The following is a 14,272-nucleotide window of genomic DNA, read 5'->3' as shown; positions in this document are numbered from 1 at the left end:
GTTTAAGTCATTGACTCTTTTTCATGATTGAATTATATTCAAAGAATCTCAAACATACCCTGTGATGTTAGATTTACACATGTTCTCTATGTCTCACTTTAACCACTAGAAATAAGTATAAACTGTGAAATGGAGAAAAAAAACCTGTTTGAAACGAGAAGGATAATGACACCTATCACTTACTTGTAAATGTTTAATTGGCCATTCAGGCATATGGTCAAAAAGTGGAGTTGCTTTTATGGTTGTCACTGTAGATAGGTTCTGACAAACTGACCACTGAATGACCAACCAAAAAGTCTGCATATATAATAAAGATATTTCCCACGCTGTCAATTATTGCATTTTTTAAGGCAGTGTTATATCGTGCTGTTGCATGAGATATAACATAACGGGTGGTTTAGTCTATCTACCCCACTAAGTAGTTTAGGGGTACGTCGCCTTTAAAATAAAATGTGCCTAATATTCAGTGCGACAAATGTAAGGACACTGTATCACTCATGTGACACAGTTTGTGAACACAAAGACGAACAGGCCAACACAACAACTTTCAAGAATTCTTTGTTGAAAATGCTTTTTTATTATAATTATTGATTTAAATTACGAAATGAACAAACACTGCTATACATATTGCTGTTTTTGTTTGTTTTCAATCATTTTAAACAGTTAAAGCATTTGAGAAAAGAAGAAATAGATGTCAGAAACAGAAGACGTACAGTAGATGACACGTACAGTAGAAGATCTAAAGTCAATGGCTTTCCTACGTGTTTCTAAGGGGTTCAACAGACTAAGAACACACTCTCTCCCACAATGGTTTTTGGTATCTTTTTTTCGGTCTGCAATTTGCCGCAATGCATGATGGGTGTTGTTGTTCAAACGCTATCATGTGATACCGTAACTATCCAGTGAAGTTTACCTCAAGACCATCCACACAAAGATAAATAAGTGATGTGTTCTCCTTCAAGACTGGTCAGTCCACAACAACAGCAGCAGCAATGATTTTTTGCACAGTCTTATTTGCTGCACCCAGCACAACTAAAAATTGTTCAGGAAGTCTTCTGTCCCGTGATCACAGCAAGACCATGACACTCACTGACCCTGTAAGGAATGTTTGAAGTAAACAACAGGTCTTAAATATTGCAATTCAATCAACCCCCCCCAAAAAAGACTTTCAATGAAGCTCTAGAGTGTCTGCTTGAACCTTCACTTCCACTAGTATTGGGGGTATAAGGAGTTGGTCATAATACCCTCGTTGGTCGAACTGTCTTGGTGAATGACATAATTTCCGAAGTAGAAGGGTCCACGGTTTGAATTTCTCCTCATATATCACTCAAGCATTTGAGCCCCGATGCTTCCCATGCTGCTCCTTAAAATAGTTATCAACAACCACACAGAAGAGAAATCCCTGACATCAATGTAAATCACACAAACATGTATTAAACACATAATAAAGTTCAGGTACATTACCGAGAAAAGCACACAATACGATGGCCATCGATACTTTGACCAATATTCGGAGTAGAGTGTTGAGGATCTAGGCAATGAATAAAAATTGGCTATTTTCGTTTGAGACACTGAGGCTTTGAGGCTCACCCAGTGAACCATCAGGAGACAACAACACCAGAACGCAAGGTCACACAGCACAGGTCATAAATACAAGTAGAGATGAAAATAAAGTCATATGTTTATTAGCGTATCAGCGCATCCACACACTCTCTGTAGTCTCCCAAACAGGTCCTGGTTTCTGGGAGAGGGAGGATAAAAAAAGGAAAAAGATGAGCCTGCTTTTAAAATCTCTCCATTGTTTCTATATCCCTCCCATGGTCTCTCATTTAGTCATTAACTGGTAGATTGATCATAGCAGAGTGCAACTTTTGCCCGATGGCTTTACTTAATGTTGATCAAAAAATATGTCTTGCATTCACCAGTTTTCTCTTCTTATGACTGCCTCTGCTGTCACTTCTAACCTCCATGTCATATGTTCATTGTTCAAAAAACAAATTGTGCTGGAGTTGAAATGGAGAAGGGATGACACTGGCTGGTACAGGTGCACACACTTTGGGTATAAAAAAATCACACTGAAGCGTACAAGAAAAACAAGCGGCTTAGCCCTTGAGGGTTCCTGGTGTCAATGAAACAGTTACTGGTTGGCTTGGTCCAGGCTTGAGTGTGCTCTTTGTCTTCCAAGTCGGTAAGGGGGCGCTGCTCGCCCTCCGCACAACATCACCTTACTGCCCCTGCTCAGAGGGCCAGGAGGGTAGGTGAGTTGAGGGAGTCTGAAGACTGATCCCCGCTGCTGCTGCTGCGCCGGTGGGCTTTGGAGCAGGACTCTGAGGACGGCGAGGGGCTCTCGGACTCCAGCATGCTGGGGTAGGTGAAGATGAGGCTAGGGGCGCTGGGTGTGGAGGCCGGGGTGGAGGCGGCCACCACCGGGGTGTTGAGGCTGTCGCTATCGCAGTAAATCCCACCACCTCCACCAAGACAGATGGGCTTGATGACGGAGCGCTGGGACTTGCCGTCCTCATCGTCCTCTTGTGGTTCTTGCTTCACCACAACGGGGTTGACGAGGCCTCGGGGACCCAGATTGTTGCGCATGGTCAGAGGAAGAGGAGCGCACTGCTGCTGGTGGTGGTGGCCCCCCTGGTGGCGATCGTCGGGGGGCAGTTTGCACAAGGGGTTGTGGGCCACCAGCATAAACTCCAACTTGTCCTTCTCCTTCTGCAGTGTCTCGATCTCTTTCTGTAGATCAGCCTTCTCGTCCTCCAGCTCCTCAGTCTCCTGGAAAACACAAACAAACAAAACAGACGATCAGGACAAGTTTTAATCTTCAGTATCTGGAGGGTTAATATTCAGCTCAATTACAATTCTGGTGTTTGGAGTAGACAGAAAAAGTGTTAATCTTCATGTTACAGCCCCAATCACTGTTTAAGGTACACATTGGTGAGTTTCTGCACCACCTAATGCTACCACAAGAGTGTACTGTTTTCCAAAAAGAGCACACTGCACATTATATTTGAGTGTAAGTTTGCTCAGGAAAAGAGTAGGGATAAAGCGAAAGGGCAGTCTTGGCTATGTTGCACCTGAATGACCTGAACGTAAACCTACACTTTACCTGACATTTAGGATTGACCCTTTGATCCTAATTGAAAAAAATATTGCAAGTACAACTTTGTCCAAACAAAAAAGGTATGAGGAAGTAGGAAACAAACGAGCAAAGCATGGACACACCCCAAAAATTGTAGAAATAGTGCAACAAGGAAAGAAAGAGACGGTTGTTGTAAAAATAGGAGAAATAGTGCAACAAGGAAAGAAAGAGACGGTTGTAGTAAAAATAGGAGAAATAGTGCAACAAGGAAATAGACGGTTGCACTATTTCTCCTATTTTTGAGGTGTGTCCGTGCTTTGCTTGTTTGTTTCCTACTTCCTCATACCATTTTTGTTTGGACAAAGTTGTACTAGCAATATTTTTTTGAATTAGGATAAGGGTCAAACCAGAATGTCAGGTAATGTCAGGTAAAGTGTAGGTTTAAGTTCAGGTTGCCCTTCATGATTGAAATATGACACTTCCTTATTTGGTCATTCAACAAAGAGTGGCGTGTGGTGGAGAGAGGGAAGGGCGTTTTTGCTGGAAGCAGTTTGAGGGAGGGGAAAGTGTAGTCATCAAGTTGAGATCAGATGGGACTATTCTAGCCAATGAGAAGGCAGATACGTGTCTGAACAACAGGCACAACTCCTTTTTATCAAACTTGACGAAATGCCACTTGTGTCCACTTATATCAGTGCATTCGTAACAACCTAACCATTACAAAACTTTGTCTCTTCTTCTCGGTTAGGGTGTGTGTGTGCCGTGTAACTCACTCCTTGGAGCGTCTCAGTGAGTTCTCGTCTGCGGTTGCGGCACTTGGCGGCAGCCAACTTGTTCCTCTCGCGTCTCACCCTCCTCTTCTCCTCTTCTTCAGGGGTAAGCTAAGGAAATAAACAACACACCTTGTGAGTTGTCACTCACACGTAAGCTGAACAGGGTAAACAAGAAGAGAAGCCTTGGGTTAAGACATATAAGCCATCATGTCCAAATTCCTCACAACTTGGGACTTTGATATTAAAACTCACTCTACTGTCTCACAATGTTAGAAGACATTCACCAATAGTGCTTGCCGGGACATGGTGAATTCCACACATCCAGACAAAATGAACTTTTAAACACCCACATCACCTGTACACTTGTGGTCCTCACCTGCTCATCTCTCCTGCGGCGTCCGCGGGTGTCCCCGATGGAGCGGATGACACCCGGACGGGCCAGGGTGGTGTGTCCCAGGAGCCCAGGGCCGTTGGAGAGGTGGTGGCCATAGGGGTGGGAGCGTGAATACGGGTTGGACATAGATGTGATCACTGTGGGCTGCACCATCCACTGCAGGTCCTGGCTGGTCGTGATGGCGTTTATCGTAGGGATGAAGGCACTGCTAGAGCCAGGCATGTCGACCCGGTATTTCTAGATACAGGAAAGGTAGCCAAAAGATAGGGAGGTGGGCAGAGCGGGCAAAAAAAGAGGGCAGAGCGGGAGAAAAATGGTGAGTGGATATTTTCAAGATGATAATAGATGTTTTCAAGATGACAAAGAACACAGGTTGTGTGTCTTCAACTCAGGGGACAAACACATTGTGAATGGAGTAACATCAAAATATACATTTCCATGCATTTATTTTTTGCTGAAATTGAATGTTGTTAATTTATTTTACTGGTTACAACTGGGGGAAAAACTTAACTTGACATGTCTTTGACCCTGTTACCTCAATTTCCATTTCTGCCACAGAGTACTGTAGCGTAACCCCCCCGTTTACACACCAGCCACCCACCCTTCATCATACTCACACATCCTCTTCATTACAGGCTAGTAGTGAATCACTGACTCCATACACAAACACTGTCTAGATTCACCCGTTTAACCCCTGGAGTGGCACAGTCAGTGACACGTTCAGTGAATCACGGCGGGAAAGCCCGTAGTGTTGCTACCTCCATCATCACACTACAGCTAGGAGAGGAGCTTGCATCAAGCTGCAAGTCATCTGGAGAGCAACATGGTATGGAATGGTACACCTCTCTGAAGAAGGAAAAACATCCACCAGGGAAGGTGTGATGACTTGTTTATTCCAGCCAGAATAAGGTGATCATGATGGTTTGCAGTGGCACTGATACAGGCCTCTCTCTTTCCATAGACAAGTGTAAGCATATCTATTTTTTTTCTAATAAAATAGATGACATAAGACCACAAGTTTACTTTATCTGAGGACTCTTATCATGCTCATCAGTGATCAACACCAAACTGCTGTGAGAGACAACACAGAAGTGACCATCTTTAAAGCAAAATACAGTATCCTTATTTCAGTTTATATGGCTTGAGCCCTCATGAGGCATCTTTGGGGTGATAAGACAATATCTGATGCCACACTGATATTGCCCCTAAAAGCAAGGATAGGACGCAAGTTAGTATGTCTCAACAAGTCCACGCCAGACACTTGAGTGACTAGAGGGCAACGGTGAGTGATGCATGTCATCAGCCGACCCGATATGGGCTGGATTTGCTCGTTCATTAAACATAGAACATGAAGAGACGAGTAATGCTTCTGGGCTGCCATCCAGGGGTCAATTCATCCATTATTTTCTTTTGATGAATCATGTTGGGGATATGTAAAGCAAGTGCGTAAATCGGTCAGTTCCAGTAAGGCGGAAAGAGGCATTATATTTAGGCTAGAGAGAAAAGCTAGGTCCCCAGACAGTTACATTCCAGAAGTGAGGCAACAAGGAAAATTCCACTGCAGTCATAAATCCCAGGGACTAATAACTAACGAGAAGGTAAAGTCCTAAATGGGGTAATGGTTGGATATGGTAATTGGGGTGACTGGTTGCCACACAGAAGTAACAGACATTTCTGGTAAGAACCGGGGATATGAAAATAGGTAAAGGAAGGCTGTTGTGCAAATTTGATTTGTGAGCCAATAGGTGAATCGACTGTGAGTAGACTCCAAATGTGAAACACTGTCCACAATTCCAGGTGCAGGGTACAAATACAACATGTTACGCGTTTCTCGGCCCAGTAATTTGTGAGTTGTCTCGCATAGGCTATCAAGTCAGTATGCTAATGCCGGTGTTGTGCCGAGAATTCTCCCTCCCCTTTGCGTTCTTCATTGCTGCGACTTCCTAGTTGAGATTTCTGCTCTTCACTCCGTTGTCATTTTAGCTTACATTTCACTGAACTAGTAGTAGAAAAACATTTTTGTCTGCAGTTTTCGTTTTGGCTATTTGGTTGAAGTGTATGTGGCAGTTCTAGCTTTATGGAGTTCTGGGCGAACTCGCGCCCACCCGCACCAGGGGCGGCGGCGGCTGCCCATGTCACCCGTACCTAAATCCGCTACTGATTTTGTATTAGTCTATAAATAAATCTCTTTGCCAAAATTCGTCATCTCTCCCATGTCTTATTCGACTGGTATTTCTGAAAGTGTAAGGATAATAATTCAGCCATAGTTGTTCTGAAATGTTTATTGTTTGCCAACATTTGACTCCCTCCTCTATGTTTAATATAGCACACATACATTAATTATTAATTTCGGTTGCCACTCCAGACGAAGTTTGTTCTATAGAAAGTATTTGACTCTGATGTGTGTCACAGAAAGTATTTGAATCTAGCCACAAAATTAAGGAAATTAGATGGGAGGGGGGATTCTGGCAGGGGGAGATTTTTGACACAACACCGGTAAACAGCTTCCCACACGTTACCCCCTTTCCCAGAGTCTTACTCTTATGCGCTGGGATTTCGCCATTGCTGCAGAAGAAAATAACACCCCTCTTAAACAAATAGAATAGTTGTCCTCCGCCCCCGAGAAACTAAAGGATGACGTAAACATCCAGGAACTTTCGGCTCAATAATATTGTAAACATGTCCAGGGAAGAGAGAGCACCTATGGCACTGCGTCAAACCGGGAACAAATAAGGAAGTGGTTATGATGATCTCGAAATTGATGTAACCAAGTCAATTCAAAAGACGGATTCAGGCAGACAAACGATTGAAAGAACAAAGTAAAATGCGTGGGAGTTCTGGTCTGGAGTGGACGATCAATATTATTTAACGCTACGACCAGTCCAGCTGTTATATGTGCGCCCACGGGAGCAAAACAACAGTTGCCATTTGGCAGACGAGTCCTTTCACCTACAAAAACGAGACACTTCTTTTAGCCCTCAGTTTTCCGACACGTGCCTGAGAGGACATCTGAACAGTTGCAATGTTCATTATACGAAATTAACTTAGAACACTGGTCTAGATCTATGGAACAAGCTGTTAAATGTAGCGCAGAGATCCTCCTTCATTTGCCCTAGTAGGCCTACTGCGGGTTGTGAATTGGACACGGACAACCTAACACCAGACGACTGAAAACACAAGACACATTGTCTCTCTGTCACTTTCATAAAACATATCGATACATTTCAACCTTAAAAGCTCATATTTTGTCAGGAATAGCATTTAAAGTGGACATGTGGTGTGAAATGCTGATTATGGTTCTTCCTCAATGATAGCCACTGGGCATCATATCTCAGAATGTCACTAGAACGAGAGGACGAGAGAGCAGGTAGAAAAAAACATGTAGGCCTAATCATTGTATGGGATCTGGGGAAAATTCCTGCCTCGAAGTCTCCAAATGTTCCAACATAAACGAAGGCGCATTGGGAGACGCATCGTGAGCGTCTTAACCTGCCGTTTCCATGTCACGACAAAATCTGCCAGTGCGTGATACATGGGCCCCATCTGCAACACACACACACACACACACACACACACACACACACACACAACCTCGAAGCTATGGGTGGATGTCCTATATTGTGCAATGTGCAGCGTACCACCACTGAATGACGCTATAGACCTTGTTGCAGAACTTCTATCCAATGTGGAGTCATAGTCAATATTGCTCTGTTTGCTTTACAGTGATGATCACTGATCATCAGCAGGTCAGAGACATACAGTAGGCTATCTTAACCAAGAAGGCACTGAGAAGGATTGGTAGAATCGAATCAGTGCATGTTTTTGTTCCCCTTGACCAAGTTATGCGCATGAATAAAGTCGCTATCCCATGTGCAAGGGAAAAGGTAGCCCTTTGGTTTACACATTCCAACTTATATTTAAATCCATATCTTGGAGGAGAAATGTTGAGAGCAATCAGAATGGCAAAATATGCTGTAGCAACCTATACGCAGTTTGGTGTGTGTTATAACTCATGATAACTTGCCTCCTGTGTTCATAGAAGTTTATACTCATTCAACAGGTCTTATAATGTGCGTATACCTAAATTATTTGTGGACTCCACAGTATGAACACTTTCTAAAGTATATTCTTCCGTCTACAAAATATGTATTTTATAATAAAAACGTCCCCTCAACTTCAAATGACCAGTTCTATAGTGCAACACGTGGGTATTAAATTATAGGCTACAGCGATTGAGCAATACCTGATTGCATATTGCAATTCAGATTACGCATACACATGTGTGTCAATAAGTACATTTTCAGCAGTCGTTCATAACACAGGTTTCATATCACAGGTTTCTGACATTCAACATAAATCCGGCATTGAGTCGGTTTGTTCCTTGTTTACGCACTTCGCTCGCGCATCGGTGTCTTGGCCAGAACCACATATATAATCTATTACATTTCACTTTATTGCAGAGCAGGTCTGGAAAATATTGGGAGAATATCACAATATAACGCCCGCAGATTCTGATTTCACAGGCGATACCGCGGGCGCGCTTTCTCCAAATGTGAAGACAAAGTCTCTACAGCACTAGGCTATAGTTTGGAGTAATATATTTAATATCAATATAATATTCTTAATGGCCCTTGAATAAAACATGTACATAGCAGTGTATTAGAAAGATAATATGCACCTCTATTGCATTGCACAGCACCTTTAATTACGAACAGCGCTATAGCCTCTCCGGGTTACCCATCTAAAAGTGTGTCATAGACAACTGCACAGTGACGAAATGTCGATACAATGAAACTCAATTTACAGTTGTGAATACCAATATTTTAATTTGAGAAAAGAGAATATTATATTATGTTGTATTGCGTTACCTGGTAGCTTGAGGTAGAGATCGGACTGCCGATCGTGCTGCTGCCGCTTGTGAATGACTCTGGCTGTACCGGCGAAGTGCTGCTGCCGCAGGACGAGGTGTCGTAGTTCACGGAGTAGTCCTGGTACATGATCCAGGAAAGAGGAAGATTTCAGTAGTTGATATGAGCTCCCAACTCTCAAAAAATCCTCTGACAGTGGAATCCCTTTTGGGAGCTGAAAGTGGACCAGATTGGAAAGTGACCAACTTGAAAGCAATAGTCGTTAAAACACGTGGAAATCCAGAAAAAAAGTGTTTTCAAATAGGTTATTGGTACAATAAATCCAGGCTCTTCGAAATTAAATATTTTAAGGTAATTAACTAGAAGTAAAACTGAAAATATTTATATTTTTTGTCCACTCCAAATAATTATATCCTGCTTCTTTCCCTTGTCACTGCTGGTAGTGTGTGCTACAAGAGCCAACTTCAAGAACAAAAGTCACCTACTTTCGCAGTCAATCCAGAGTTGGCGGTGAATAGACTTGCGTTGCGAGTGAGTCACATACAGAGGCTTTAAAATTGCTTTCCACCCCAGCCTGCTCTACAGAATCTCTTCCCCGCGACACACTTTAGGCCTACTTCAGCAATCCGCTGTTCCCCTGGAACAGTTCTATCTTTCTTTTTCTATTCCTTCACCACACTAGGATGACTCACTTCAATGGCACGACGGAGAACTGCGGCCGCTTATCAACGCAAGCAGGCTCATTCACGTCACTGCCTGGGCGTAGACACTTCACTTGAGGGGTTATCATAGCTAAGATTGTAAAAATCAGCACAAGGTATCGTAAATCAGCTTTATTGTTATACATAACATCGTTAGAGTCAATGTACTATGCTTGTGATAAGCCTACATGTTTACGCACGTGTATTTTATCATCGAGTTGGAAGTTATAAAGTTTCTCTATATTCACCGTTTGTCTGATTTGGTACAGTCCTTTGACGCATGTTTCCTAAAATGGGCAGTTGGGAGAGGACAAGGTTTCCTTGGTAAAGGCACGTCAGAGACTGGAGGGATTCCCTACCCTCTCTCACTGCATTTTCTCCTCAAGCTCAGAAGGATAGGGTCTCTGTGCCACATAGAGTAGGTAAGGTATATGCAGTTATTAACAAAGACGTGTGCAGTTATATCTTGCCACCCGTGTGGATCTTCATCTCATGACTATTCAACGTTTTTGTAACCTTTGGTTTTCACACGAAGAGACAGAACGAGAGAGAATTATATCCCTTTGAAGTTTTTCGCAGCTCTAGAATTTAAATGCCTGCCCTGATGTGTAGCCCGAGCAACAGCTAGATGTGGCTAGCAGCAGTAAGGGAAGATTATGGAAGGAAATGCTACCATATTCTCCACCGCTAGTCAAATAAAATAAAATTGTATTGGTCGCCTACACATATTTTGCCGGTGTAGCGAAATGCTCATGTTCTTAGCTCCATCAGCGCAGTAATACCTAACAAAACACGCAAATACCAAAAATAGAAATAAAGGAATTAAGATATATAGAAATGTTTGAATGAATGTCAGAGCCCGGAATATAAATATGTATATAACGTGTGTATAGACATCATGGACAGAATATGAATATAAAAGGTGTGTACAGCAGTAGTTATATAGGATGAGCCTTGACTAGAGTACAGTACACTGAATGAACAAAACATTAAGAACACCTGCTCTTTCCATTACAGGCTGACCAGGTGAATCCAGGTGAAAGTTATGATCCCTTACTGACGTCACCTGTTAAATCCACTTCAGTCATGAAGGGGAGGAGACGGGTTAAAGAAGGATTTTTAAGTATTGAGACTATTGAGACATGGATTGTGCACGTGTGCCATTCAGAGGGTGAATGGGCAAGACAAAATATTGAAATGCCTGTGAATAGGGTATGGCAGTAGGTGCCAGTTGGTTTGAGTGTGTCAATAACTGCAACACTCAGTGGCGACCAGTCATTCCTTTCCCCAGTTTTCCATGTTATTTTGGCATTAATACGAGTCACATATCAGTTTGCAAACAATGTAAAAAATAATAATAATTGAGTTAATAAAGCTGCATACAAACATGGTCTCTTTTTTTGCTTTCTTGAGTAAGGCAGCTACAAAATGCATCTGTTTCAGCCTAACTCTAGCTTTTTGTGGTGGTGGGGCAGCCAGAGGAAAACAAGGAGCATAGGGGTTGGTAATGTTCTCTAGGTGCGCCCTGATTGGCTCAGTGTTCCATCACTCATGGGGACACTACATCACCGCCAAATCTACAGGGAGAGCTTGAAATTTCAGGCTCCTTGGGTGCTGCCATAGAGTTACATTACAAGTGCCCATTCAAGAAGACTCACGGTCATTGGCCACAGATAAAAGGAAGTCAAATCCCGTTATATCTACAGTAGCTTTGAATGGACTGATGTCAACATCATACTTTCAAAATCTTAGCTAGCAAGCTAGACAAGCAGTCATCGTCATGAATCAAGTCAACAATCTGCTGGCAAATCCTTTTCAATCCATGTCATATGAAGAGAAATTATAGATATAAAGTATCGGTGCTCCTTGCCCAGCAGAGGTGTGGACTCGAGTCACATGACTTGGACTCGAGTCAGAATCGAGTCATAAATATGATGACTTGCAACCCGACTTTGACTTTAACACCAATGACTTGTGACTTGACTTGGACTTGAGCCCTTTGACTCGACCTGACTTGATGCCCTCCAATATTTGGGACTTGATGCCCAAATATTAAAACTGGTGCTATTAGAAAAAGTGTTCAGCGCATCAACTCTTCATTTAACGGATTACAGTTTGAATCGGACAGCAACCAATAAAATTGTGCCAACTGAGAAAAAGTTGTGCGTGGCAGTTCAGAAGAACGTAGCAGGGTGAATTCAGATGGAGCCCTTGGAAAGATGATACCCAAAATTATTATTTTCGGATATAAAGACGACGCTGTATCAATAAAAAACGGATTGCAACTTGCAAAACATGCGGGAAGAAAATGACAGAATGAGGGCAACAATTTACAATTTTGTTCGCCATTTCAAGCTGCACAAAGAACGGTAAATCGTGGCTACTATAGCCGACAGCTATATAATTTATAACTTTAACTTACTGGTGTAGGATGTAGGCTAACGTAATGTTAAATCAATGAGCATCCACACAGTCAGTCAGTCAGTCCGGGAACGTGATTATTTCACCCAAGATTGAGCTACAATTGTCTAGGCATTTGGTAGCCTAAATCCTGCCTGATGTTACTGCTGTTCCTTGACCATTGACATACGTTAGCCCACTGTAACCACACAGAGTGAGTGTGTGTGTGTGTGTTAAGGTTGGACGATTGTGTACAAGCCTACATCGCCGATTGCGCTCCATAGCGATCATCGGTAGTCGATCACTATTGGGGGGACCATGCTGTCAATCCAGCATGATTTCTGCCGCTTTCCAAAAAAAAAAAAACGAGCTCCGACTGGGAATACACGTTTTGAATGGTCATCCAACTCGGGAACTCCTCTTTCTAGAGCTTTGACCTGAAGATCACTAACGTCATAATTCAACCTTGTTTCCCCCAGACTTCCCAGTTGTCTTGAAAGCACCATAAATCCAGAGAATGCCACATAAATTATGTAATATGCCAGCATCCCTATGAAAATCTTTCGACACCTTGTAGAGTCATGCCCCCCCCAATTAAGGCTGTTCTGAGGGCAAAAGGGTGTACAACTCAATATTAGGAAGATGTTCCTAATATTTTGTAGACTCAGTGTAAATGGATATTTCTATAAATAATGGGGCCAATGTGTGACATTGGGATAAACATTTCAAAATGGTAAAAAAATACAGACATTGGCAAGTCAAATTCAAGGACTTTCTTTAACTTTTTCAAGGACTTAATTGTAATTGTCAAGGACCTCAATGTTATACAGTTGTATAATTTATATAATTGTACATATAAAGCCTAATTTAACCCCCCCTCCCATTTACTACTTTATGAAGGTTTTTTGGGGGGGGCCTTGCCAATGCATTGATATCCTAATTATTATTACATTCTGAAATATGTGAGATAATGTGGACATTGCCAGACTAAATAGATTGGAGGCATGCATGGCAATTTTTATGTAGCCTATGTGGCCGACAAAGGCACACATAGGCCTAATAATGCCATGAATAGTGGTAGCATTAATATCCCGATATGAATCTCACCATCTCTGTTTTTTTTATGAGAAAGTGACCAAAAACCAGGTATCTTTTTTAATGAAGGATTTTATGGAAAGCCAAGATGAATCCAGCATTAGATGTCGTCCTCACAATAACCACACGTGGTTTTATCGCAACAGAGTAGCGCAACACCCTTCAATTGAAGCGGCGGGAAACAAACGAAAGTGGCCACATCTCTGGCAAAATCTGATAACAAATCAAATCACGGATAAATTATAAGGGAGCAGGAGAACTTAGAAATGGGCAACAATAACTTTTCAAACACCAGGAAGCCTAGCTGTTAAGAGCCTTGGGACAGTAACCGAAAGGTCGGAGGTTCGAATCCCAGAGCCGGGAAGGTGGAAAAATCTTATGTTCTGCCCTTGAGCAAGGCATTTAACCCCAACAACAACTTCTCCTCGGGCGCCGATGACGTGGATATCGAGTAAGGCAACCCCCTGCACCTCTCGGATTCAGAGGGGTTGTGCAAAATGTGGAAGACACATTTTGGTTGAATCCATTCAGTTATGCAACTGACTTGGTATCCCCCTTTCCCAAATTGAGCAAATGTCAGATTTTCAAGGTAGGCCTATTACAGTACTTTAATTTATGAGTTCCAAATTCAAGTAGGCTACTTCAAGTCCCTTGTATTGATAGCCATGGGAAGTAGGGGTGCTGATGGTCCTATACCACTCCCTGAAAAAACATATTCAAAACACAATATTAATACATAAAAATATATATATATATTTTTTCTCACAAAAATACTGCACTGGAACTTTACTAGTCCTGCGCTAGTGGACTGATATAGTCGTCTGTAAAACTATTTGTATATATTTTATCCAACGTGGATCCAGGCACAACTATCTTCCCCAGTTTCAGGAATGAGACACCGAAATATTCTGGACATTCCTTGTGAACACCTTTTTTCCAGCACTTGGGATGTTCTTGCA

The 14,272-nt window shown here is 42.3% G+C and overlaps 1 protein-coding gene across 2 annotated transcripts; it reads right to left on the bottom strand.

The window, feature by feature from the left end:
• Window positions 1–554: 554 nt before the first annotated feature.
• fosl2 (FOS like 2, AP-1 transcription factor subunit) lies at window positions 555–9,802 on the bottom strand. 2 transcript variants are annotated; one of them, XM_024429680.2, is made up of 5 exons: window positions 9,603–9,802; window positions 9,118–9,331; window positions 4,232–4,486; window positions 3,856–3,963; window positions 555–2,775 (listed from the first exon to the last, which is right to left on the bottom strand). In XM_024429680.2, the coding sequence occupies exons 2-5, from the start codon at window positions 9,244–9,246 to the stop codon at window positions 2,239–2,241; spliced, it is 1,029 nt and encodes a 342-aa protein (XP_024285448.1). In that variant the 5' UTR covers window positions 9,247–9,331; window positions 9,603–9,802; the 3' UTR covers window positions 555–2,238. The 2 variants fall into 2 exon arrangements, with proteins under 2 accessions (XP_024285448.1, XP_024285450.1); XM_024429682.2 differs by having other exon boundaries at window positions 9,118–9,237.
• Between the last annotated feature and the right edge of the window lie 4,470 nt (window positions 9,803–14,272).

This window comes from Oncorhynchus tshawytscha, linkage group LG08 (genome assembly GCF_018296145.1).
Source record: "Oncorhynchus tshawytscha isolate Ot180627B linkage group LG08, Otsh_v2.0, whole genome shotgun sequence".
Lineage (NCBI taxonomy): Eukaryota > Metazoa > Chordata > Actinopteri > Salmoniformes > Salmonidae > Oncorhynchus > Oncorhynchus tshawytscha.
Note: the sequence above shows the minus strand (reverse complement) of the source record. Positions and strands in the feature narration are given on the sequence as shown.

Coding starts and splice junctions, on each gene's coding strand:
- fosl2 (XM_024429680.2), bottom strand. CDS start 9,246: ATGTACCAGGACTACTCCGTGAACTACGACACCTCGTCCTGCGGCAGC. Junction 3,964..4,231: donor GCCGCAGGAGAGATGAGCAG/GTGAGGACCACA, acceptor TTATTTCCTTAG/CTTACCCCTGAAGAAGAGGA. Junction 2,776..3,855: donor TCACTGAGACGCTCCAAGGA/GTGAGTTACACG, acceptor TGTGTTTTCCAG/GAGACTGAGGAGCTGGAGGA.